The sequence below is a fragment of the Salvelinus fontinalis genome, chromosome 4 (assembly GCF_029448725.1).
Source record: "Salvelinus fontinalis isolate EN_2023a chromosome 4, ASM2944872v1, whole genome shotgun sequence".
Classification (NCBI taxonomy): domain Eukaryota; kingdom Metazoa; phylum Chordata; class Actinopteri; order Salmoniformes; family Salmonidae; genus Salvelinus; species Salvelinus fontinalis.
This window is the reverse complement of record NC_074668.1, coordinates 31,838,907-31,866,257: the sequence shown is the minus strand read 5'-3', so window position 1 is coordinate 31,866,257 and position 27,351 is coordinate 31,838,907. Positions and strand designations below refer to the sequence as shown.

The 27,351-nt window shown below is 42.4% G+C and overlaps 1 protein-coding gene across 2 annotated transcripts; it reads right to left on the bottom strand.

Annotated features, from left to right (window-relative positions):
- Nucleotides 1-14,121: 14,121 nt before the first annotated feature.
- On the bottom strand, nt 14,122-27,085 carry LOC129853536 (leucine-rich repeat LGI family member 3-like). 2 transcript variants are annotated; one of them, XM_055919681.1, is made up of 10 exons: nt 26,545-26,625; nt 25,626-26,228; nt 25,015-25,086; nt 22,783-22,854; nt 18,451-18,522; nt 18,258-18,329; nt 17,886-18,055; nt 17,629-17,793; nt 17,358-17,448; nt 14,122-16,779 (listed from the first exon to the last, which is right to left on the bottom strand). In XM_055919681.1, the coding sequence occupies exons 3-10, from the start codon at nt 25,080-25,082 to the stop codon at nt 16,050-16,052; spliced, it is 1,440 nt and encodes a 479-aa protein (XP_055775656.1). In that variant the 5' UTR covers nt 25,083-25,086; nt 25,626-26,228; nt 26,545-26,625; the 3' UTR covers nt 14,122-16,049. The 2 variants fall into 2 exon arrangements, with proteins under 2 accessions (XP_055775656.1, XP_055775655.1); XM_055919680.1 differs by lacking the exon at nt 25,626-26,228 and having other exon boundaries at nt 26,545-27,085.
- Between the last annotated feature and the right edge of the window lie 266 nt (nt 27,086-27,351).

The following is a 27,351-nucleotide window of genomic DNA, read 5'->3' as shown; positions in this document are numbered from 1 at the left end:
GTCTGAAGAGAATTCACTAGCTAACTAGTAGCTACCACAGCCAGTTCAGCTCTAGTCTCTAACAGCTGTTGTGTGTTAGGAAATTTTTTGTAGCCTTTTCGTCCTGTTTCAACAGAAGTAAATTAATTGGCTAGTGTTCGCCAGTTGATTTACCATTAGAGCTAGCCAAAAGTTGGCTAACGTTAGCTAGTTAGCTCACTAACTTTAGGTATTATTTTTGTCTCACACTAGATCTGAATTAAACGATGAAACCAGCGGCCAAACGATTGAAGACCGATATTCGGACGTTTTTTGACAGCGCAATGTGAGTTTTTGTTAGAGTCAGTAGGTATAGCAATGTAATGTTATTAATCTGTCAGTTTCCCTAGCTAACTCCCTACTTTTCACACTGACCGGTATAAACAGCTCAACAGACTACACTGTCATGGTGCACAGTCAGTACACAACACAATATTGATGATGATGAATGGATTTTTAAAATTTAACCTTTTATTTAACTATGCAAGTCAGTTAAAAACAAATTCTTATTTTACAATGACTGCCAACACCGGCCAAACCCTCCCCTAACCCGGACGACACTGGGCCAATTGTGCGCCGCCCTATGGGACTCCCGATCACCGTCGGTTGTGATACAGCCCGGGATAGAACCAGGGTCTGTAGTGAAGCCTCTAGCACTGAGATGCAGGGCCTTAGATCTATGCGCCACTCGGGAGCAAAGGTATGCTAGAATGTCCAGTCATGTTCATATAATCTCAGACAAATTACTGCAGTTTAAGACCATCCATAGATCCATCCTATATACCAGTGAAACTGAATATCATGCTCATAAATGTAATTCCTCTGCTGGAAGTGTAAAACACAAAATGGTACATATTTGCATATGTTATGATCTTGTGAAGACTGGCCTAATTCTGGCAAAGAGTATGTTATTTTATCTCAGCATGTCTACAGTTTCTTCCTTCTCCCTGTTTTTGTTTGCTTGGAAACATTGATACTGGAGACTGATATCAGAAGAAACTGTGTAGCCTAGCATTTATAGTGGCTAAGAAATGCATTGCTATTAATTGGAATTTTGGTTATCCTCCCTCAATGTCACAATGGAAATGTCAAATAAGGGGATCACTAAATTTGATTTATTACAAGATTATACTGTGCATCTTTCATAAGGTTATAGAATAGGTTACTATATAACAAAAGGGGTCTGTATAGAAAACATTCGATTTTTTTAATGGAGCAGTTGCAAATAGATCATTTTTTTCATGGAAAACGAGCGGTGGTGATTTTAGCATGTAAATCTTGGTGGGGCAAACTCCAAAACATATTTTCTTATGCATGTCAGCAAAGCCACTACACAACACTAAACCATACATTAGTAGGGAAAGAGAAAGGGGGATATTGCACTATAATGGTGACAAACGGTGCCCACAAACTGTTAGGGCCGACATAAAGCTGTACCAACAGCAGAGCTTTTTTTTCAGCACCATGGAGTGAATCCTTACCACCGCTACACCTGGCTATCAGCGGAGCCTTGTCTGGCATGAAACAGTTAATTCAGCCTCATTTACTGCCTTTTTAAAAAACATAGCTGATATGGATGACTTGCTTAAACAAATGTAGTTTCTACTGACAATAAAATTTCGATTAAGACATTAATGAGCGAGCTAGGACGGACGTAGTCAATAACTATTTGTTCAGCACTTTTGAAATTTCTCTAAAACAGGCTATAGGCTAAACAGTCAAAACAGTAAGCTAAGTTAAGAGGGGGAAAGGGACCAAATTATTAGGGTGATGCACATGGGCTACTAAAAGCTTACTTAGATTTTGTCTTGATTCATGATGATGACTGCTTGTCTAGCTTGGTAGCTAAGATTTTGAAAGTATGATGTTGACATGATCAGTCCAATCAAAGCTACGGTAGATATGACAGGATTTGATGTCATTTTATCTGTGGCCAATGACCTTGAGCCTTCTTGGATGGGAGCTTCTAATGTAAATCACACAAGGGGCTTGAATGTTTTAGCTCTCCCCATAGATGTAAAATCTTAGTGAAAATCTTAATGACTTAGTGTCCCCATGAGTGACAGAACACTGAGCCAATCACGGTGCAACTAGACAACATTACCAACCCCTAAGCTCCTTATTTTCTGCGGGCTGCCACAACACCACAGAAAGCACTGCGCTAGGCTGAAACACCTGCATTTTGGAGCTGCCTTACTCAAGAAGCAAAAAAGAGACCATGTTTGTATGAGGATTTATTAATTCAATGATAATTTGTTTTCAAACTAAAATGTGACATGTATTAATGTCAAAATGACATGCAATTTTTTTCAAATTATACACACACAGTGCATTCGGAAAGTATTCAGACCCATTCACTTTTTCCATATTTTGTTACGTTACAGCCATATTCTAAAATTTATTAAATAATTTCCCCCCTTCATCTACACACAAAACCCCATAATGACAAAGCAAAAACAATTTTTGGGAAATTTTTGCAAATGTTATGAAGTATTACATTTACATAAGTATTCAGATCTTTTACTCAGTACTTTGTTGAAGCACCTTTGACAGCGATTACAGCCTCGAGTATTCTTGGGCATGACCCTACAAGCTTGGCACACCTGTATGTGGGGAGTTTTTCCCATTCTTCTCTGTAGATCCTCTCATGGGGAGCATTGCTGCACAGCTATTTTCAGGTCTCTCCAGAGATGTTAGATCGAGTTTAAATCCAGGCTCTGGCTGGGCCACTCAAGGACATTCAGAGACTTGTCCCGAAGCCACTCCTGTGTTGTCTTGGCTATGTGCTTAGGGCCATTCTCCTGTTGGAAGGTGAACCTTCGGCCCAGTCTGAGGTCCTGAGCGCTCTGGAGCAGGTTTTCATCAAGGATCTCTGTACTTTGCTCCGCTCATCTTTCCCTTAATCCTGACTAGTCTCCCAGTCCCTGCTGCTGAAAACCATCCCCACAGCATGATGCTCTGGAGCTCTGTCAGAGTGACCATTGGGTTCTTGGTCACCTCCCTGACCAAGGCCCTTCTCCCCCGATTGCTCAGTTTGGCAAACGGGCCAGCTTTAGGAAGAGTCTTGGTGGTTCCAAACTTCTTCCATTTAAGAATGATGGAGGCCACTGTGTTCTTGGGGACACAATCCTGTCTCGGAGCTCTACAGACAATTCCTTCGACCTTATAGCTTGGTTTTTGCTCTGACTGTCAACTGTGGGACCTTATATAGCAAGTGTGTGCCTTTCCAAGTCATTTCCAATCAATTGAATTTACCACAGGTGGACTCCAATCAAGTTGTAGAACCATCTCAATTTCAAGTCTCATAGCAAAGGGTCTGAATAGTTATGTAAATAAGGCATTTCTATTTTTTATTTGGAAAAATGTCTTAACCTATATTCACTTTGTCATTATGTGGTATTGTGTGTAGATTGATGAGGAAAACAATTAATTGTATACATTTTAGTATAGGGCTGTAACGTCAGAAAATGTTGAAAAAGTCAAGGGGTCTGAATTCTTTCTGAATGCACAGATAGGGTTCTGCCTGTATCAAGGCACAAGGCGAGACCCAGATGCAGACACAGGAGGCAGATGGTTGGAGTCTTGCAATGTTTATTAATCCAAAAGGGGTAGGCAAGAGAATGGTCGTGTACAGGCAAAAGGTCAAAACCAGTTCAGTCCAATAGGCACCGAAGGGCAGGCAGATTGCCAGCAGCATACCACCCTGCATACCACTACTGGCTTGCTTCTGAAGCTAAGCAGGGATGGTCCTGGTCAGGCCCTGGATGGGAGACCAGATGCTGCTGGAAGTGGTGTTGGAGGGCCAGTAGGAGGCACTCTTTCCTCTGGTCTAAAAAAATATCCCAATGCCCCAGGGCAGTGATTGGGGACACTGCCCTGTGTAGGGTGCCGTCTTTCGGATGGGACGTTAAACGGGTGTCTTGACTCTCTGAGGTCATTAAAGATCCCATGGCACTTATCGTAAGAGTAGGGGTGTTAACCCCGGTGTCCTGGCTAAATTCCCAATCTGGCCCTCAAACCATCATGGTCACCTAATAATCCCCAGTTTACAATTGGCTCATTCATCCCCCTCCTCTCCCCTGTAACTATTCCCCAGGTCGTTGCTGCAAATGAGAACGTGTTCTCAGTCAACTTACCTGGTAAAATAACGGTAAAATAAAATAAATAAAATAAAAATTAAAGGTCAGGGCAGGCAGGGTGATCAGGCAGGCTGGAAAGTAGTCCAGAGTCAGGCAGTGGTCAAAACCGGTGAGGCTAGCAAAAGAGAATAGAAAAGGAGTACGGGGAAAAACACGCTGGTTGACGTGACTAAACGTACAAGACGAACTGACACAGAGAGACAGGAAACATAGGGATAAATACACTGGGAAAATAAGCGACACCTGGAGGGGGTGGAGACAATCGCAGGGGACAGGTGAAACAGATCAGGGCGTGACAGTACCCCCTCCCCCAGGGACGCCACCTTTCAACCGCCGGGGGGGGTACTAGGGTGCCGGCGGTTGAAATCTTGGGCCAGGCCCTCATCGCCGATGTCTTTAGCAGGAACCCAGCACCTCTCCTCCGGGCCATAACCCTCCCAGTCAACCAGGTGTAGAAACCCCTGCTTCGTGGTCGAACACTCAAGAGGCATCTCACCGTAAACGCTGGCTAGCCATCGATTACACGTGGGGAGGGATGGGCTTGGAAACAGAAGTTAAAGGACAGTGAGACACGGGCTTAATTCTGGACACATGGAAAGTAGGGTGGATACGGAGGGTACGGGGTAACATAAGACGGACTTCAGTGTAACTAAGGACTCTAGAGATGGGGAAAAGGATCAATGAAATGGGGAGACAGCTTGGGGGAATCCGGATGACAGGCTGGCCGACGACCAAATAAGAGTGCAGAATGCCTTCCAGAACTGAGACGAGAACTGAGGACCCCGATCAGAGACCATGTCTACTGGGAGTCCATGGAGCCGGAAGTCACGCTGCACCATAAGCTGGGCTGTCTCCTTGGCAGAAGGTAGTTTGGGGAGAGGGATGAAATGGGTGGCCTTGGAGAACCGATCGACTACCGTCAGAATGACAGTGTTGCCATCAGACGGAGGGAGCCCAGTGACAAAGTCCAGAGATATGAGACCAGGGACGATGAAGGACCGGTAGTGGCTGAAGGAGGGCAGAAAGGAGCTTGCCGTGGAGTCTTGTTCTGAGCACACACTGTGCATGCGGCGACGAAGGCAGAGACGTCAGGAACCATGTCGGAGGAAGGCTAGTGGATGACAAGTCAGCCTGGAGGAATGAGCCCATTCCAGGACCTGTGACCGGACTGGGTTAGGGACAAACAGCCGGTTAGCCGGGCCCTTCAGGTCCAGGTTGGGAGCGTTGCACCTCGCGAACCAGGTTCTCAATACCACAATCCACAGTGGCAGTAAGGCATGAGGTAGGGAGAATGGTTTCAGAGGTCGAGGGTGTGGCAGAGTATAGGTGGGAGAGAGCGTCAGGCTTCGCATTTTTTGACCCTAGGCGGTAGGAAATGGTGAAGTTGAATCTGGTAAACAAGAGAACCCACTAGGCCTGCCTGGAGTTAAGGCACTTGGCTGTACGGAGATATTCCACGTTTCTATGGTCGGTCCAGACCAAGAATGTCTGTTCTGCTCCTTCCAGCCAGTGCCTCCACTCTCCCAACACCATCTTAACCGCTAGGAGTTCTCGGTTGCCTACATCGTAGTTCCTCTGCAGGATTGAGACGATGGGGCAGGAAGGCACAGGAATGAAGCTTTTGGTCCTGGACAGATCGCTGGGACAGGATGGCCCCCACTCCAACATCCGAAGCATCAACTTCCACCACAAATTGATACGAGGGGTCCGGATGGATGAGGATGGGTGCTGTTGTGAACCAATGCTTCAGGTCCACAAAGGCTTTGTCGACAGCTGGAGACCATTTGAACAGTACCTTGGGAGAGGTGTGTGCCGAGGGGGAAAGGCCGCCAGGGTGCTGTAATCCCGAATGAAACCGCAGTAGAAGTTAGCAAAACCAAGAAACCATTGCAACTGCACCTTGGATGTTGGTTGAGGCCAATCCACCACTGCTTTCACCTTTCCAGGATCCATCTGAACATTGACCTCAGCAATGACATATCCCAGAAAGGTGATAGAAGAGCGGTGGAACTCACACTTCTCGGGTTTCACAAACAATTGGTTCTCCAGGAGGCGCTGATGGACCTGTCTGACATGAAGTACATGTTCTTGGGCAGATCGGGAAAAAACAGGGATGTCGTCAAGGTAAACGAACACAAAACAGTTTAGCATGTCCTGGAGCACATATTTGAGGGAAATAAGCGACACCTGGAGGGGGTGGAGACAATCACAAGGACAGGTGAAACAGATCAGGGCATGATAGCCTGCCTCAGTGGACTAATCCATTGAGGAGGATGCAGGGATGCCACTGTCCAAGAATATAGCGATTGTGGCTCAGCTGCACAAGGCACTTGTCTCTCCAAAATGCGCTATCTCCCACTATTTCATGGGTATTCATTGTTTCATATCTTAATTGTGTGCTTTGTTTGCTGTGTCTCAATTCCCCATTACATAGCCTACATTTACCGTTCATTTCCATAATTTCTAATCTGCAATGTTTGTTTGGTTATGGTAATTTCTGTTAATGCATTCAATATATTATTACTTTTTGTTAGGTGCCTCCTAAGAAGAGGTAGGGGCAGGTGTCAGGAGCATGAGAGCAAGAAAGTCCCAGTAGCACAATCGTTTATTGAAAGTCCCAACACAACAACAACAGGTGGGGAAACACACCCAACGAAGTCGCCACACACAGGGAAATAACGTTACACACGGAGGAGAAACCTCTACTCCTAATTACAATCCCAAACGGTACAACGACCGTGAGAAGAAAAAAAACCTGTGGTGCAAACACGCACCCCTAACAGAGCAACAACAGCATATAATCCCGCACAAAGAATTAGCAGGCAGCGGAGGTTAATAAACCCACCGAAATTAACTAATAGGACACAGGTGTAAACAAGACAGACAGACAGAAACTAAAAGGAAAAATGGATCGGTGGCAGCTAGTAGGCTGGCGACGACGACCGCCGAGCACCGCCCGAACAGGGAGAGGAGCCACCTTCGGTGGAAGTCGTGACTGTCACGTTCCTGACCTGTTTTCCTTGTTTTTGTATGTGTTTAGTTGGTCAGGGTGTGAGTTGGGGTGGGCATTCTATGTTATGTGTTTCTATGCTTAGGTTATTTGTCTATTGGCCTGATATGGTTCTCAATCAGGGACAGGTGTTTTACGTTTCCTCTGATTGAGAACCATATTAAGGTAGGCTGTTCTCACTGTTTGTTTGTGGGTGATTGTTCCTGTGTCTGTATGCACCACACGGGACTGTTTCATGTTTTCGTTCGTTTGTGTAGTCTGTACCTGTTCGTGCGTTCTTCGTGTATATGTAAGTTCTCAAGTTCAGGTCTGTCTATGTCGTTTATTGTTTTGTAGTTTGTGTAAGAGTTTTCGTGGTTCGTCTTGTCTTTAATAAATATCCATTATGTCTGCATACAACGCTGCGTTTTGACCTAGAATGACCTAGAATTCCTTACAATCAAATACCGATCATATTATCTACCTCTTCAATTATAATCACATCCGTGTATATCCCCCCCTCCCAAGCAGACACCTTGAACGCTCTGAAAGAACTTCATTGGACTCTATGTAAACTGGAAACCATATAGCCTGAGAATGCATTTATTGTAGCTGGGGATTTTAACAAAGCTAATCTGAAAACAAGGCTCCCTAAATGTTATCAGCATATCGAATGTGCGACACGGGCTGGCAACATTCTGGATCATTGCTACTCTAACTTCTGCAACGCATACAAAGCTCGCCCTCCTTTCGGCAAATCTTAACCACAAATCCATTTTTGTTGCGAACCACTGCTTTTAATTATGGCAAGGCGACCGGAAACATGACCAAATACAAACAATTCCCTTCGCAAGGCAAAAAAAAGTTAAGCGTCAGTATAGAGACAAAGTAGAATCGCAATTCAACGGCTCAGATATATGAGACTATGTGGCAGGGTCTACAGTCAATCACGGATTACAAAAAGAAAACCAGCCCCGTCGCGGACACCGACGTCTTGCTCCCAGACAAATTAAACAACTTCTTTGCTCGGTTTGAGAACAATACAGTGCCACTAACATGGCCCGCTACCAAAACCTGCGGGTTCTCCTTCACCGCGGCCAACGTGAATAAAACATTTAAACATGTTAACCCTCGCAAGGCTGCCGGCCCAGATGGCATCCCTAGCCGCGTCATCAGAGCATGCGCAGACCAGCTGGCTGGTGTGTTTACGGACATATTCAATCAATCCCTATCCCTGTCTGCTGTTCCCACATGCTTCAAGAGGGCCACCATTGTTCCTGTTCAGAAGAAAGCTAAGGTAACTGAGCTAAATGACTATCGCCCAGTAGCACTCACTTACGTCATCATGAAGTGCTTTGAGAGACAAGTCCAGGATCATATCACCTCCACCCTAGACCCACTCCAATTTGCTTACTGCTCCAATAGGTCCACATACGACGCAATCGCAATCACACTGCACACTGCCCTAACCCATCTGGACAAGAGGAATACCTATGTAAGAATGCTGTTCATCGACTACAGCTCAGCATGTAACACCATAGTACCCTCAACTCGTCATTAAGCTCGAGACCCTGGGTCTTGACCCCACCCTGTGCAACTGGGTCCTGGACTTCCTGACGGGCCGTCCCCAGGTGGTGAGGGTAGGAAACAACATCTCCACCCCACTCATCCTCAACACTGGGGCCCCACAAGGGTGCGTTCTGAGCCCTCTCCTGTACTCCCTGTTCACCCATGACTGTGTGGCCATGCACGCCTCCAACTCAATCATCAAGTTTGATTGACACTACAGTGGTAGGCTTGATTACCAACGACGACGAGACAGCCTACAGGGAGGAGGTGAGGGCCCTTGGAGTGTGGTGCCAGGAAAATAACCTCACACGCAACGTCAACAAAACAAAGGAGATGATTGTGGACTTCAGGAAACAGAAGAGGGAGCACCCCCCTATCCACATCGATGGGACAGTAGTGGAGAGGGTAGTAAGTTTTAAGTTCCTCGGCGTACTCATCACGGACAAACTGAATTGGTCCACCCACACAGACAGCGTTGTGAAGAAGGCGCAGCAGCGCCTCTTCAACCTCAGGAGGCTGAAGAAATTCGGCTTGTCACCAAAAGCACTCACAAACTTCTACAGAGGCACAATCGAGAGCATCCTGTCGGGCTGTATCACCGCCTGGTATGGCAACTGCTTCGCCCACAACCGTAAGGCTCTCCAGAGGGTAGTGAGGTCTGCACAACGCATCACTGGGGGCAAACTACCTGCCCTCCAGAACACCTACACCACCCGATGTCACAGGAAGGCCATAAAGATCATCAAGGACAACAACCACGCGATCCACTGTCTGTTCACCCCGCTATCATCCAAAAGGCGAGGTCAGTGCAGGTGCATCAAAGCTAGGATTGAGAGACTGAAAAACAGCTTCTATCTCAAGGCCATCAGACTTGTAAACAGCCATCACTAACATTGAGTGGCTGCTGCCAACATACTAATTCAAATCTCTAGCCACTTTAATAATTCAAATTTGATGTAATAAACGTATCACTAGTCACTTTAAACAAGTTCCACTTTATATAATGTTTACATACCCTACATTACTCATCTCATATGTACATTTGAAGTCGGAAGTTTACATACATTTTAGCCAAATACATTTCATCTTAGTTTTTCACAATTCCTGACATTTAAAAATTCCCTGTCTTATGTCAGTTAGGAACACCACTTTATTTTAAGAATGTGAAATGTCAGAATAATAGTAGAGACAATGATTTATTTCAGCTTTTGTTACTTTCATCACATTCTCAGTGGGTCACAAGTTTACATACACTCAATTAGTATTCGGTAGCATTGCCTTTAAATTGTTTAACTTGGGTCAAACGTTTCGGGTAGCCTTCCACAAGCATTCCACAATAAGTTGGGTGAATTTTGGCCCATTCCTCGAGAAAGAGCTGGTGTAACGGAGTCAGGATTGTAGGCCTCCTCGCTCGTACACTCTTTTTCAGTTCTGCCCACAAATTTGCTACAGGATTGAGGTCAGGGCTTTGTGATGGCCACTCCAATGCCTTGACTTTGTTGTCCATATTCCATTTTGCCACAACTTTGGAAGTATGCTTGAGGTCATTGTCCATTTGGAAGACCCATTTGCAACCAAGCTTTAACTTCCTGACTGATGTCTTGATGTTGCTTCAATATATCCACATAATTTTCCTCCCTCATGATGCCATCTATTTTGGGAAGTGCACCACTCCCTCCTGTAGCAAAGCACCCCCACAACATGATGCTGCCACCCCCGTGCTTCACGGTTGGGATGGTGCTCTTCGGCTTGCAAGCCTCCCCCTTTTTCTTCCAAACATAACGATGGTCATTATGGCCAAACAGTTCTATTTTTGTTTCATCAGACCAGAGGACATTTCTCCAAAAAGTACGATCTTTGTCCCCATGTGCAGTTGCAAACCATAGTCTGGCTTTTTTATGGCAGTTTTGGAGCAGTGGCTTCTTCCTTGCTGAGCGGACTTTCAGGTTATGTTGATATAGGACTTGTTTTACTGTGGATATAGTTACTTTTTTACCTGTTTCCTCCATCTTCACAAGGTCCTTTGCTGTTGTTCTGGGATTGATTTGCACTTTTTGCACTAAAGTACATTAATCTCTAGGAGACCAAACGCGTCTCCTTCCTGAGCGGTATGATGGCTGCGTTGTCCCATGGTGTTTATACTTGCGTACTATTGTTTGTACAGATGAACGTGGTACCTTCAGGCATTTGGAAACTGCTCCCAAGGATGAACCAGACTTGTGGAGGTCTACAATTTTTCTTCTGAGGTCTTGGCTGATTTATTTTGATTTTCCCATGATGTCAAGCAAAGAGGCACTGAGTTGGAAGGTAGGCCCTGAAATACATCCACAGGTACACCTCCAATTGACTCAAATGATGTCAATTAGCCTATCAGAAGCTTCTAAAGCCATGACATCATTTTCTGGAATTTTCCAAGCTGTTAAAAGGCACAGTCAACTTAATATATGTAAACCTCTGACCCACTGGAATTGTGATACAGTGAAATAATCTGTCTGTAAACAATTGTTGGAAAAATTGCTTGTGTCATGCACAAAGTAGATGTCCTAACCGACTTGCCAAAACTATAGTTTGTTTACAAGAAATTTGTGGAGTGGTTGAAAACCAAGTTTTAATGACTCCAATCTAAGTGTATGTCAACTTCCGACTTCAACTGTACCAATAAGTACACTTAATCCCAGGATTACACATAGTGCCTTTGCTTACTCCCTTTAGTGCTATTCAGCCTTTTAACAAAATACACATTCTCTTAACAGATAACACCATAGTAGCAGCAGTTACCGTGCGGTAGCAGAGAAAACAGTCTATGACTCGGGTGACTGGAGTCTCTGACAATTTCTGTGCTTTCCTCTGACACCGCCTATTATATATGTCCTGGATGGCGGGAAGCTTGGCCCCAGTGATGTACTGGTCCGTACACACTACCCTCTGTAGCACCTTAAGGTCAGATGCCGAACAGTTGCCATACCAGGCGCTATTGCAACCGGTCAGGATGCTCTTGATGGTGCAGCTGTAGAACCTTTTGAGGATCTGAGGACCCATGGCAAATATTTTCACTCTCCTGAGGGGGAAAAGGTGTTGTCATGCCCTCTTTGTTGGTGATGTGGAGACCAAGGAACTTGAAACTCTCGACCCTCTCCACTACAGCCCCATTGATGAGAATGGGGGCGTGCTCAGCCCTCCTTTTCCTGTAGTCCACGATCAGCTCCTTTGTCTTGCTGACGTTGAAGGAGAGATTGTTGTCCTGGCATCACACTGCCAGGTCTCTGACCTCCTCCTTATAGGCTGTCTCATTGTTGTCGGTGATCAGGCCTACCACTGTTGTGTCGTAAGCAAACTTAATTATGGTGTTGCAGTCGTGCTTGGCCACGCAGTCATGGGTAAACAGGGAGCACAGGAGGGGACTAAGCACGCACCCCTGAGGGGCCCCCCGTGTAGAGGATCAATGTGGCAGATGTGTTGTTGCCTACCCTTACCATCTGGGGGTGGCCCGTCAGGAAGTCCAGGATCCAGTTGCAGAGGGATGTGGTTAGTCCTAGTGTCCTTAGCTTAGTGATGAGCTTTGTGGGCACTATGGTGTGGAACGCTGAGCTGTAGTCAATGAACAGCATTCTCACATAGATGTTCCCTTTGTCCAGTTGGGAAAGAGCAGTGTGGAGTGTGATTGCGTCATCTGTGGATCTTTTGGGGTGGTATGCAAATTGGAGTGAGTCTAGTGTTTCCGGGATAATGTTGTTGTGTTATATGTACTGTAACTCAGTAAAATCCTTGGAATTGTTGCTTGTTGCGTTTTATATTTTTATTCAGGATATGTAATTTATCTATTGAATTAAAAAATGATCAGAAAATTCTGGAGTCCTATTTTGATAGTAAAATTGAGCAACTATAGTAAAAATTCATGACAATCGCTGGATAATGTTGCGCATCAACATATCTTGCATTCTTGCTTGGACGTGTTAATTGAAACAACTTGTTTCTTCAATATCTCAGTAGGTCTTTTTATTATACTTCTTAATAAAGCACTCTGTATGACTTTATAAGATCATTACTCATGATTTGGTCCGTCCAACCAAATTATGGGCTTGTGCTACCAACTGTAAAAGTTAGTGACACCAGGGGAAAATGTTACTCTGGAGCCCTGTAATACTAATTAACACTTATGTTGTTGATTCAGGGTAACACGTATGACAGGCACTAATTTACCACTGTAGCCATACAAATTTCATTTTAAACAAATAGGAGAATGGAGTTGTTCCATGTCATTTCAGCAAGCCATGACACCCACCATCTCAGATTGTTCTGCAATTGTTTTTGTAGTTACAAACAGGTAAAATTGGCATTCCTGAAACATAATTTTGTTGAAATTAAAATGTATTCCGGAGATTGATTACACCCAATTTTGCCTTTTTATTTATTTATAGGATTCAGATAATATTCAATAAACATAGTACCGAATATTCGATTTGGACCAAACCTTTTCCTACCAATGAGAAAGACATGAGGAATATTTTTTGTTGTTGTCAAATGCCAATAAGCTCCCTGCACAACTCATTCCATTCCATTCCAACAACCAGTATACAGTTTCAGGTCTCTGTTTGACAAGTAGTATGAAGCTGCGGCTTGGAGTATTGCTTCTCCATACGATGTAATGTATTCCCTATGAATCTGGTGATGTTTTTCCCCCCGTTCTGAGAAATTAGTAATTGGAAGTCGCTTGCATTATTTACCATAAAGTAGTGTGAAAGTACCAGGTTTTGGCCCCTAGCTGCCACAGTTCCTGCAATACCACCACACTTTTATCCATTTTGCTGGTCTCTTGTGTTTAATAAATAGATTACAACATTATCTGAATCCTATAAATTAAAATGGTGAATTCAGGAATGCTAATCGTATCTGTTACTAACTACAGAAGTGATTTCAGAACAATCTGAGATGATGGGTGTCAAAATCCTCTTGCTTTTTGAGGTGAAAATGAACCAATGGTTAAATTAGTATTATTTAGAGACTCGCCCCCAATTTATTTTTTAAACTTTGTTGCATTTACAGGGACTCGTGACTCATTCAGGGGTCTGAGACCCCCCTGGGCCCCCCGTAATTCAGACTCTGCTCACACTATACCCCCTTCCATGGTGGTAAGGGTCAAATACAGTAGTGGACCATACAATCACAACACTCATAATATCCTACTAACAATGTGTATATACCGGTATAGGCTATTCGAAGAATAATGTTGAAACAAGTTATTTTATTTTTGACAAAAATGTGACTAATGCTGGGGAACTTTGTTCTAAAGCGATGTCCACACCAATTGGATGTAGTGACCATAATATAGTAGCTATATCCAGAAAAGTCAGGGTTCCAAAGGCTGGGCTTAAAATAGTGTAGGCCAATAAGAGATCATACAAAAAGTTCTGTAGTGATTCTTATGAAGATATTTTTTTATTTCATTTTTTTATTTCACCTTTATTTATACAGGTAAGTCAATTGGGAACAAATGATTTTTTACAATGACCTGTAATGAGCAGCATCCAGACGCTGCACTTGATGCATTCTTCCAGTTATCAATAAGCATGCACCAACACCACAAGCATTGTATTTGGTACAAATAATTCGATAAGTACTAGACCTCAGCTGAATCTGATAATGAGTAATGTGGCTGTTGAGCAAGTAGAGGAGACTAAACTTATTGGTTTTACCTTAGAAGGTAAACTGTTATGGTCAAAGCATATTGATTCTGTTGTTGTAAAGATGGGGAGAAGTATGACTATGATAAAGACGTGCTCTGCTTTTTTAACAACACATTCAACCAAACAAGTACTGCAGGCTCTGGTTTTATCACATCTTGAGTATTGCCTGGTTATATAAATGTGAGCAGCATTCACACAGAGGACTAATATCAACAAGATGCATTCATTTCTCTTGGCTCAAGGTAGAGGAAAGATTGACTTCTTGTCATCACTTCTTGTTTGTATGAGAAATTGTATGAGAAATGTTACTTTGTTGAAAATATCATACAGTTCTGACAGACATACCCCACTAGACATGCCACAAGGGGTCTCATCACAGTCCCCAAGTCCAAAACAAATGTAAGGCAACGAACAGTATTGTAGAGTGCATTCGGAAAGTATCCAGACCCCTTGACTTTTTCCACATTGTTACGTTCCAGCCTTACTCAAATGGATTCAATTGTCCCCCCCACCATCAATCTACACCCAATACTCCATAATGACAAAGCAAAAACAGACTTGTAGATATTTAAAAAATATATACAGTTGAATGCCAAGAGTGTGCTGTCATCAAGACAAAGGGTGGCTACTTTGAAGAATCTCAAATATATTTTCATTTGTTGAACAATTTTTGGTTACTACATGATTCCATATGTGCAATTTCATAGTTGTGATGTCTTCACTATTATTCTACAATGTAGAAAATAGTAAAAATAAAGAAAAACCATGGAATAAGTAGGTGTGTCCAAACTTGTGACTGTGTGTATGTATATATATATATATATATATACATACACATACACACACACGGTGATGACAGGAGCTTGACAACCTTCCAGTCCTATTCAGTTAACCAAACATTTATTTAGGGAAATCTGTACATGTGCACATGCATTGTAATTAAACAAAAATATATTGGTATCATTCAGGATCAATATAGAGCAAAACTTATTAACACGTATTGCTATTATTACCTTGATGCAAACCTTGATGCAATATAAAATGTATACAGAATAATTTTATAAAAGATGATCTACTGTAAAGAGAACATCTGAGGCATGCAGATTACAGTATTGCTTTGAACAAAATATCTTAACTATCATTTCATAGAATGTCCAACTATTTGATGTGAACAGTTATTTTACTTTATTGATATTCATGAATTAAAGGATTTTATAACATCCAATAGAAAAGTTCAGTAGATGCACATGCTTTTCACATAATCTGATGTTACTTATATTTCCCACAGAGCATAAATGAATGGTACTATATCTGCAATGGAACCTCCAATTATATTTCCCACAGAGCATAAATGAATGGTAGGTCAGGTAAGTAGTGATGTTGCATAGTGATGTACTATGTATTACTTATGGTGATATGTTCTGTCATTACACATCCGGTTTTAATTCATTTTTTAAAATTTTATTTAACCTTTATTTTAATTCATTCAATCAGACACATCAGAAGATATCATGCATTTCCTGTTCATTAGTACTATTACATTTTGTTTTGCCAATTTAACAGGCATTTAGTTGCATGGCTTAGATGGCTTCTCCACAAGAACAGCACAGCTAATGAATGGTCTCATACTGTAGATTCGGCTGGATTGGTCTATTTGGCACTGAGATCCACTATTAGGTGCTGGTAGGCTAGGGTGTTGCCTTTAAAGCTGGCTGCCAGCAGCATGTCTTTGTTGTCCACTGACACCAAGCTGAAGGCCCGGGGTGCTCTCATGTTGAGCTCCTGGAAGGGCTGGAAGTGCTGGGTGAGGTCATCCCACAGGTAAACTCGAGAGAAGGAGAAATCACTCCCTAGGAGAAGATACTGACGGGGACCCACAGTGAATGGATACACAGCCATGGAGCCACGTGAGGGCAGGGTCTGAATCTCAACATAGCGCTGCCCTTCCCATCTGAGAATCTTGGAGTCACCAATGAAGCGTGTAAGGCAAAGGTAGAGAACGTTGCGCACCCAGAAATGCTTGACCATCTGCACGTCGAAAGTCTCCGTGATTTGGGAATGAAAGGCAAACTGGTGCAGGCTGCGGTTCCACTGGTAAACCACTGGGGGCTGGGAGGCACTGGAGAGAATGAGACGCTGCTTCCCTTCCACATCTAGGAACTCCACATGGGTGTCACGATGCCAGGGATGAAGGGATTGGTGGGAGTAGAAACCGTTGCTGTTCCAGCGGTATATGCTCGTAGAGCCTGCCTTGGAACTGTCTGCCACGGCAAAGTACCACTCATCATCCAGCTGGAAGGTCTCAACAAAGTTGGGTTTCCTCACACGTGTGGTGTCAATGTCCTGGATCTTCACAAATCGCTGTGGGTCCTCTTCCCACCTAAAAAGGTGTCAACCAGGTCAGCCATCCCGAAATCATCATCACAGACATCTAATCATAACACAATTCTGGCACATTTTCAATAAAGATTTACCCCAGTTTTTTACCCAAAAGGTTCAGACTTTTCTGTTTCTATCTACAAAGGCTGGCACCCGTGTCTCACTGAGCCATGGCTCCGGCAGACCTGCTCTAACTTGGGGCCAAGCCAGGCAGCTGGTACTTTTCAGCTCCCATTTACATAACACTTGATAACTGTGACCTTTAACACCTCACGAATCAACAGTCTTGAATTATGCATAAGTTGTTGATTGTGCTCGCCACTGGTTGAATACACCTATGTTTTCACGTAATTCCAATGAAATTACATTGAAGCAACGTTGAATTGACGTCTGTGCCCAGTGGGAATTCTTAAGTGTCATACTCTGATGGAAACACAATTACACCAGAGCTTACATTAACATAAAACACTGGTGGTCCGCTGGTGTGTGGGTAAGTCTTAATGGAAAAGCGCCAATGGCTAAGAAAATTAACAAATCAATGACATTTTGCCTTTGATAAAGAATTGGAATAAGTCTCACTTGTAGATGTGGGATCCTCCAAAAAGTTGAGCCACAACCATGTAAAGAGTGTTGTTTATGACCACAGGCTTGCAGTAGACAGCGGAGCGAGCTAGGAGAAACAAAGAAGCAGAAAGCAGCAGGTTTAGCTGACTTCAGTCTCCTCTGTGTACTTAAAGATACAATGTAAAATCCCTTGGTCTATAATTAAGTGATAACAGTTGAATGCATTGGTTGTCTTGTGGCATGATTTGTTATATTAAAAAAGGCTTAAGTCAAAGAAGAAACTTACCTGTTATATTATGGTACCTCCGGAAGACCATTTCCACATGATCCCATACAAACAGTGTACAGAACCCAGTATCAGGCTGGGCGAAGGCCACAAACTGATTGTTGTTGAATTCATAGGTCTCCACTGACACAGACTGGAAGGGAAAAGTCTCATAAACTGCAAAGTCTACAGGGTAAGAGAGAGATGAGGATTATCAATCTATCAATTAAGTGCCTTGCTGTCCTGTGAAATTAATTTCAAGATGATTGGGTGCAAACCTGCGCTGATACAGTTGAAGTCTCGTGGGGTGAGATCATGGATTCTGCGGCCTTGGAACTCAAATGGGCTGGCACAGTAGATGGCAGGGACAGAGGTGTTGGTCTTCTCCATCCAGTCCACCAGCCACTTGATTTTACAGTCACAGCGGAACGAGTTACCCCGCAGGTCTCTGGGTAACACATAGAACAATAGAATGACAGTTCTTACAAAACTGTCTGTAGTAAGGAATCTTGGTAGCGCATTTTTAATTACAGCGCTGAATAAAGTTGTAATAACATGGTAATAACTTAGTTACTCATTTCGAAAACATATCACAAGATGAAACCTATGATAAGGCTAACGTGTTCCCTTTCAAAAAGTAGTGTACTTACAAGTCTGTCAAAATATCAAGATATTTGAAGAGTTCTCGTGGAAGGAACTGCAGGTTATTATTTGACAGAGAACTACAAGAGACAGAGATAAGAATTAGAAGAAGAAAAAAAATCATCATAACATGTCCATGCAATTCGTAACTAGTATTCTTCCATTGATATTTACAGAGAAAAAGTCAGAAGATATACTCACAGGTGAGTCAAGGATTTAAGCCCTCTGAAGGTATGCTTTGACAGGGCTTGGACATCATTGTTCTCTACAAATCTGATGGGCATACAGAGAGACAGGATCACTCAATATACTGTAGATAGTAGACTTCTGAAGAAAGCAATCATGATAATCAAGATCCTTATAATAGAAAACAATATACAGTGCCAGTCAAAAGTTTGGACACACCGACTCATTCCAGGGTTTCTTTATTTTTACTATTTTCTACATTGTAGAATAAAAGTGAAGCCATCAAAACCATGAAATAACACATATGGAATCATGTAGTAACCAAAAAAGTGTTAAACAAATCAAAATATAGCCACCCTTTGCCTTGATGACAGTTTTGCACACTCTTGGCATTCTCTCAACCAGCTAAAATAAAATCTATTATTTTATTTTTTAAACTAAGCAACTCAGTTAAGAACAAATTCTTATTGACAATGACGGCCTACCGGGGATTAACTGCCTTGTTCAGGGGCAGAACGATAGATTTTTACGTTGTTCAGCTCTAAAAGTTAATTTGTGGAATTTATTTTCTTCTTAATGCTTTTGAGCCAATCAGTTGTGTTGTGACAAGGTAGGGCTGGTATACAGAAGATAGCCCTATTTGGTAAAAGACCAAGTCCATATTATGACAAGAACAGCTCAAATAAGCAAAGAGAAACGACAGTCCATCATTACTTTAAGACATGACAGTGAGTCAATCTGTAAAATGTCAAGATCTTTGAAAGTTCTTCAAGTGCAGTCACAAAATCCATCAAGCGCTATGATGAAACTGGCTCTCATGAGGACCGCCACAGGAAATGAAGACCCAGAGTTACCTCTGCTGCAGAGGATAAGTTCACTAGAGTTACCAGCCTCAGAAATTGCAGACCAAATAAATGCTTCATAGAGTTCAAGTAAGAGACAACTCAACATCAACTGTTCAGAGGAGACTGTGTGAATCAGGCCTTCATGGTCACTGCACAGAAACCACTACTAAAAATGACACCAATAAGAAGAGACTTGCTTTGGCCAAGAAACACGAGCAATGGACATTAGACCGGTGGAAATCTGTCATTTTGGTCTGATGAAATCCAAATTTGAGATTTTTGGTTCCAACCGCCGTGTCTTTGTGAGACGCAGAGTAGGTGAGCGGATGATCTCCGTATGTGTGGTTCCCACCATGAAGCATGGAGGAGGATGTGTGATGGTGTGGGTGTGCTTTTCTGGTGACACTGTCAGTGGTTTATTTAGATTTCAAGGCACACTTAACCAGCATGGCTACCACAGAATTCTTCAGCGATACTCCATCCCATCTGGTTTGCGCTTAGTGGGACTATCATTTTGTTTTTCAACAGGACAATGACCCAACACACCTCCAGGCTGTGTAAGGGCTGTTTGACCAAGAAGGAGATTATTGGAGTGCTGCATCAGATGACCTGGCTTCCACAATCACCCGACCTCAACCCAGTTGAAATGGTTTGGGATGAGTTGGACTACAGAGTGAAGGGAAAGCAGCCAACAAGTGTTCCCCATATGTGGGAACTCCTTCAAGACTGTTGGAAAGGCATTCCAGGTGAAGCTGGTTGAGAGAAGGCCAAGAGTGTGCAAAACTGTCATCAAGACAAAGGTTGGCTACTTTGAAGAATCTAATATCTAAAATATATTTTGATTTGTTTAACACTTTTTTTGGTTACTACATAATTCCATATGTGTTTTTTCATAGTTTTGATGTCTTCACTATTATTCTACAATGTAAAAATAAAGAAAACCCCTTGACTGGTACTGTAATTCAATCAAGACCATTTTAATACATTGCCATGTCACTCGTGGACAGTACACAGCCTTGTTTTCCATATTCAGAGTGTGATATTTGTCTTATTGAACCTGATTGTGTCTCCATCTTTCCCTTATTTATTTACTTCAAAAGCCTGTTACTAAGGGGAACATGTCCTGCAAACTTTGAGAGATTTCATTTAGCTGCCAGGGAATGCTTCCTGAATCTTAAGCAGCTATAATGGGAACGGACCTGGCTGCTGGCTGGACTGTCTGCAGTAAGAGCGGGACTAACCTTGAGGATAAGCCAAGTTGTAAAGAAAAGTGGGGGAGGGAATCTTTTACTGGCTATGGTGCAAAGCGTCCAAAACAACCATTAATCATCCGCTCACGTTTTTCTAATGAAGGTAACGTAGCAGGTGTACGTCTCTTGGGTATACTTAAAATCGAGAATTGACTTATAGGCAAAACTGCCCTGTCATCAGATAGTTAGTAGGGTGCCCTTACATGGGTTCAGGAATAAATATAGTCTGAGCCATGTATCAAAGTTCAGCTGTTTGGACTTTGAACTGAGCCACTTAGAATCTAAAATAATGTTACTGTGCAAATGTTGCCAACTATCAAACAAGTTGTATATTAGACAAATGTGGCTTAAGTTACTCATGCGAACATAGCTCTGTGAACTACCTGTACTACACAAATGACAACCACAATTAATCTCTACAAAACAATGCACACATGAGCATTTCTCATCTTATCACCAACATCTCCTTATTTTAGGATGATGAATCTATACTTTTAGTTGATGGAATGATGAAAGATGACCACAAGTGACAATTGGTTACAGGTGCATTCTCTGTCTTCATTCTGGATGTGTGAGGCATCCCAGGGCTACACAGTGTGAGCTCAGCCAGCCTGCAGTCAGTCTCCCATTTGGAGCAGCACTGGATATGAAAATATGAGTTCATTAGCATTCACAGTGAGGAGCCACCTCGGGTAGAGCTGGCTGGGTGCTGCAGAGCTCTGGGGCTGGGCTGCAGCCAGAGCCACACAATCACTTTATGGAGCCTAATGCATTGCTTACATGGAAAGCAGCAAATGCGATGGCATCAGCAACTTCATATTTCCTGGTGGCCAACTTCCTGTCAATTAACAAAAAGGCATGCTCAGCTTTATCAGGCCCCACAAAGGCAGGAAGACTAGTCTCTGGTAGGAGGTTCAATATTCAATGTTACTTGAGCTTGTTTGGCTGAGGACTGGATACCATAGTCATCTTTCATTGTAGCACCACTTCCTCATCCTTTCAGATAGAATGTTTGTTGAGCAAATACAGTTGAAGTCGGAAGTTTACATACACCTTAGCCAAATACATTTAAACTCAGTTTTTCACAATTCCTGACATTTAATCCTAGTAAAAATTCCCTGTCTTAGGTCAGTTAGGATCACCACTATTTTAAGAATGTGAAAAGCCCGTGCTTCACGGTTGGGATGGTGCTCTTCGGCTTGCAAGCCTCCCCCTTTTTCCTCCAAACATAACGATGGTCATTATGGCCAAAAAGTTATATTTTTGTTTCATCAGACCAGAGGACATTTCTCCAAAGTGTACGATCTTTGTCCCCATGAGCAGTTGCAAACCGTAGTCTGGCTTTTTTATGGCGATTTTGGAGCAGTGGCTTCTTCTTTGCTGAGTGGCCTTTCAGGTTATGTAGATATAGGACTTGTTTTACTGTGGATATAGATCATTTTGTTCATGTGTCCTCCAGCATCTTCACAAGGTCCTTTGCTGTTGTTCTGGGATTGATTTGCACTTTTCGCACCAAAGTACATTCATCTCTAGGAGACAGAAGCTCTTTCCTGAGCGGTATGACGGCTGCGTGGTCCCATGGTATTTATACTTGCGTACTATTGTTTGTACAGATGAACGTGGTACCTTCAGGCGTTTGGAAATTGCTCCCAAGGATGAACCAGACTTGTGGAGGTATACAATTTATTTTCTGAGGTCTTGGCTGATTTCTTTTGATTTTCCCATGATGTCAAGCAAAGAGACACTGAGTTTAAAGGTAGGCCTTGAAATCCATATACAGGTATACCTCCAATTGACTCAAATTATGTCAGTTAGCCTATCAGAAGCTTCTCAAGCCATGACATAATTTTCTGGAATTTTCCAAGCTTTTTAAAGGCACAGTCAACTTAATATATGTAAACTTCTGACCCACTGGAATTGTGATACAGTGAATTATAAGTGAAATATTCTGTCTGTAAACAATTGTTGGAACAATTACTTGTCATACATAAAGTAGATGTCCTAACCGACTTGCCAAAACTGTAGTTTGTTAACAAGAAATTTGTGGAGGGGTTGAAAAATGAATTTTAATGACTCCAACCTAAGTGTATGTAAACTTCCGACTTCAACTGTATGTGTGTGTGTGTGTGTGTGTGTGTGTGTGTGTGTGTGTGTGTGTGTGTGTGTGTGTGTGTGTGTGTGTGTGTGTGTGTGTGTGTGTGTGTGTGTGTGTGTGTGACTGAATGAACGAAGGCACAACGTGGGACACTTACAGGTATTGCAGGTGTGACAGACCTGCAAAGGCATCATCAGCCACCACAGTGAAGGTATTGGAGTTCAGAAGACTGCAGAAAGGTAGAAAAAGGGAGAGGTTTTCAAAACCCTGGTATTAAATGCTGGAGAGGTTAGAAGACATGTTACTCAATACCGGTACTTTAAATGTGTATTTATTTACACTTGATTGCAAATGGACACAATTAGTGCCACTTTACTCACTAATGCCATGTCACCACTGTTTTCAATAACAGTTTATTTCAAGAGATTTATAGTGATTGTATTGTCGAACAAATGTTACTTCACAACTTGTACTTATCTAATTTCAGTGCCTTCAGAAAGTATTCACACCCCTTAACTTTTTCCATGTTTTGTGTTACAGCCTGAATAAAACATTGATTCAATCTACACACATTAACCCATAATTTCAAAGTGGAATTTTGTTTGTAGATTTAAAAAAATTATTAATAGAAAATGTAAAGCTGAAATGTCTTGAGTTGATAAGTATTCAAACCCTTTATTATGGCAAGCCTAAATAAGTTCAGGAGTAAACATGTGTTTTACAAATCGCATAGTAAGCTGAATGGACTCATTCCGTGTTTAATAAGTGGTAAACATGATTTTTTTAATGTCTACCCCATCTCTACCCCACACATACAATTATCTGTAAGGGCCCTCAATCGAGTAGTACATTTCAAGCAAAGATTCAACCACAAAGACCAGGGAGGTTTTTCAATGGCTTGCAAAGAAGGGTACCGATTGGTAGATGTGTAAAAAATAAAAAAGCAGACACTGAACATCCATTTGAGCACAGCAAAGTTATTAATTTGGCTTTGGATGGACACACAGTCACTACAAAGATACAGGACACAGGAGATTGGTGGTACCTTAATTGGGGAGGACGGGCTCCTGGTAATGGTCGGAGCAGGATGGGTGGAATGGTATCAAAAACAAACATGTGGTTTATTTGTTTGATGCCATTCCATTCGCTCCATTCCAGACATTAGTGTGCCATCCTCCCTTCAGCAGCCTCCACTGATAAAGGCATCCTTCCTAACTCAGTTTCCGGAGAGGAAGGAAACTGCTCAGGGATTTCACCATAAGGCCAATTGTCAGTTTAATGGTTGTGATATAAGAAAACTGAGGATAGATCAACAACATTGTAGTTACTCCACAGAGTGAAAGAAGGAAACCTGTACAGAATAAAAATATTCTAAAACATGCATCCTGTTTGCAACAAGGCACTTAAATAATACTGCAAAAAATGTTGCAAAGAAATACACTTTTTTTGCCTTGAATACATACATACACTATGAACCACTCTTCATATTTTCAAGCATGGTGGTGGCTGCATCATGTTTTGGGTATGCTTGTCATTGCCAAGGATTAAGGTTGAATAAAATGGAAATAGGATGAAAATAAATGGAACAGCTATAAGCACAGACAAAATTCTAGAGAAAATTGTGATTCAGTCTGCTTTCCAACAGACACTGGGAGATGAATTCCCCTTTCAGCAGGACAATAACCTAAAGCACAAGGTCAAATCTACACTGGAGTTGCTTACCAAGATGACATTGAATGGTCCAGTGGCCTAATTACAGTTTTGACTTAAATTGGATTGAAAATCTATGGCAAGACTTGAAAATGGTTTTCTAGCAACTTGACAGATCTTGAACAATTTTAAAAAGAATAATAACTTAAATATTTTACAATCCAGGTGTGCAAAGCTCTGAGACTTACCAAAAAAAGACGCACGGCTGTATTCGCCACCTAAGGTGCTTCTACAAAATATTGACTCAGGGGTGTGACAACTTATGTAAATTAGATATTTCTATATAATTTTCAATAAATATGCTACAATTTCTACAAACATGTTTTGACTTTGTCATTGTGTGGTATTGTGTGTCGATGGGTGAGATTTTTCTTGATTTATTCAATTTTGAATACGGACTGTAACATAACAAACGGTGGAGTAAGTCAAGGGATATGAATACTTTCTGAATGCACTGTATATGTTTAGCCCTCCAACATCTATTGTCCCGATTTGTCTCAAACAACCAGCGAGATTGGTCGAGCTGAATTTGTTGTTGTACAGAAGATGTGTTTTGGAGAGAACATGTTTAGCATTTTCATTGACCCAAGCCACAGAAGTTAAATTGAGACTGCTCTAATTCCTCTACCTCAGACAGGAAGGGTGAGGATAGAATGATGGGACATGCATGAATACTCACAGGAACTGCAGCAGGTGCAGGTGGGAGAAGGCTCCCTCTGGGATTGTAGTGAAGGCTGCATTCACCATTGTCCTGGGAAGTACAGACAATCAACTTATCATCCAGGCTCAATCAACTAACATTAAGTCAATGTCATCATGCTTATCATATAAAATCCAACCCCCATTGTGCACAAGGGCTTGTTGTTCCACGCTAAATGTGTATATGTTGCCAGTCGGCCACATATGTTTTTGTGAAGTCTGATGTATTCATGAGAATAACATGGTTATGAGCATAGCTTTTTTGTAAAAAAATTCTGGCCACAGACTTTTAGTTTTTGTACATTTTAAGGGGAGAAATAAGAATTGTTAGGGCCTGATGGATGTTGGTGCTGCATCCCACCTAATCAATATGAGTGGACAGAGACTGCAAGGGAATGTTCTCCCTAGTCCCCAGGCACAGTCAATCTATTGACAGAACTAAACATGCAGAACGCCATGTTTTACCAAGAGCTCATGCGGCTCAATCTGTATTACCATTTGAATTTCAAGGAGGGCGAAATCTTTTGAAACTAGGACACACAGTTTCTTTATTCACAGGTTCATGTATTCATCACTTTAAAATGAGGCTACCTCCACCTTGTAGTGCTTGTGCTCTTCAATTCCCCAAGCTCTTAAAATACAAGAACATTATGTTCAATTTCAGAAAGATAATACATTGAGTCAATATAAACTAAAATCAAGGTAAACATATAACTAAAATGTAACCATACGGAGTCCTATGCTGCAGAATCTATTACATTATTGTCATTCCAATTACTGCGCACTATTTATCTAACCTTTGTAAGGTTACTATCCCTTGGAGGACATGCATGTCTTTTGCTGTGAGATGTGAATCTGTTGTAAGTGTCTCTCCCAGGAGGGTTAAGGCACGTCCCATTGCTCTACTCCAATCAATGTAGTCTAATTTCTGCCAGCCCCCCCTGACTTCTGTCCAAGGATGAGGAGAGACTGAGGCACAGGGACACAAAGTGCCCATTTGTCGTATTTCGTGGCTGACCTAGCCCTGTCCATCAAAACACACAGGCCATGGTGAACCTGCTTCTTTCTTTCTCTTAAGTCTCTTTATAATCAGACACACGTTCTTGAGGAGCACAAACACCATCTTGCTCTCTTGATAATGGCATTTTCAGAGACACGGTTCACTGTTGTTTGGAAAAGATCACCGTGGTGTAACTGAAGAGGTTACAAAAAAAGGATCAGTGATTTTATACAGTATAAGCTTTTGGAAACCAGACACAGTAGAATATATTGTAAAAGCCCAAATGACCTTGTTGTAAAAGTGTAGCCTAATGTAAGGTCAACAGGCTAGTCCATGAATTATTAAGTCATCTGTAAAAACCATGCATGACATCACAGATCTTCCATCTAGTAAGTCTTTATGTACATTTATCAACAGCTGGTTTTATCATTTTGGAATGAAATGTAAGGAATATACCAATAAGCAGAGAGAGTATACAGGAACAGACAGAGTGATCAATGTTGTACTCACAGAGAGATGATCCCAGGGGGAAAGCTCTTGGGGATAGCCTTGGTATCCACACAGAAGGCACTGTCTTTGGTGCAGGAGCAGGTGACAGGACAGCGGGGGATTTTGGGGACCCTCTTGGCCCCTGTCTCCCCCACCAGGCAGAGAAGCAGACTTAGGCCGGCCAACAGCCTCAGCCATCCCGGGACCCTTCTCGATCCGGCATCCAGCATATTTCCTTTTTGGATGGACAGATGGACAGGGACTAAGACCACTGAGCCTCAAGAAGTTGTGTTTTCTCTGGTTACAGCAGCAGCAGTAGTAGTGTTGATGTTGAGATATCAAATGACTGAAGATTTGGAGAGGCAGATCAAAAGAGAGAGAAGCAGAGTGAGAGAGCAGAGCCAGAGAGAGGGCATATTCACTGTGTGTGTGCTCTGCAACTTCCCTGGATGTGTGTGTGTTCTCCCTAGAGCTGCGGTCAGAGCGCAGACTGTGGGAGTGAGGCTGCAATTCCTCGCGTTAGGACCTGTATGCAGTGCCGCTGACTGAATTATTTACTATCTCACAGAAGCCTTAAAAATATGGCCAGGGAGGCAGCCAGACAGGGGGAGGGGAGAGGAGCAACAAGGGCAGTAGCTGGGAGGGAATGGAAGGGTGAGGAGGCTCTGGGATCTTCACACTCTGCCGCGGACACGCACAGCTCTCTCTCTCTCGGAACTTGACAGTATACAGACACCAAAATCAGAAATAAGACCTTTGAAACAATACTTTACCAAGTTATATTTTTATATGAAAGTTTATTTTTATTGTAAAACATGTACTGTATAT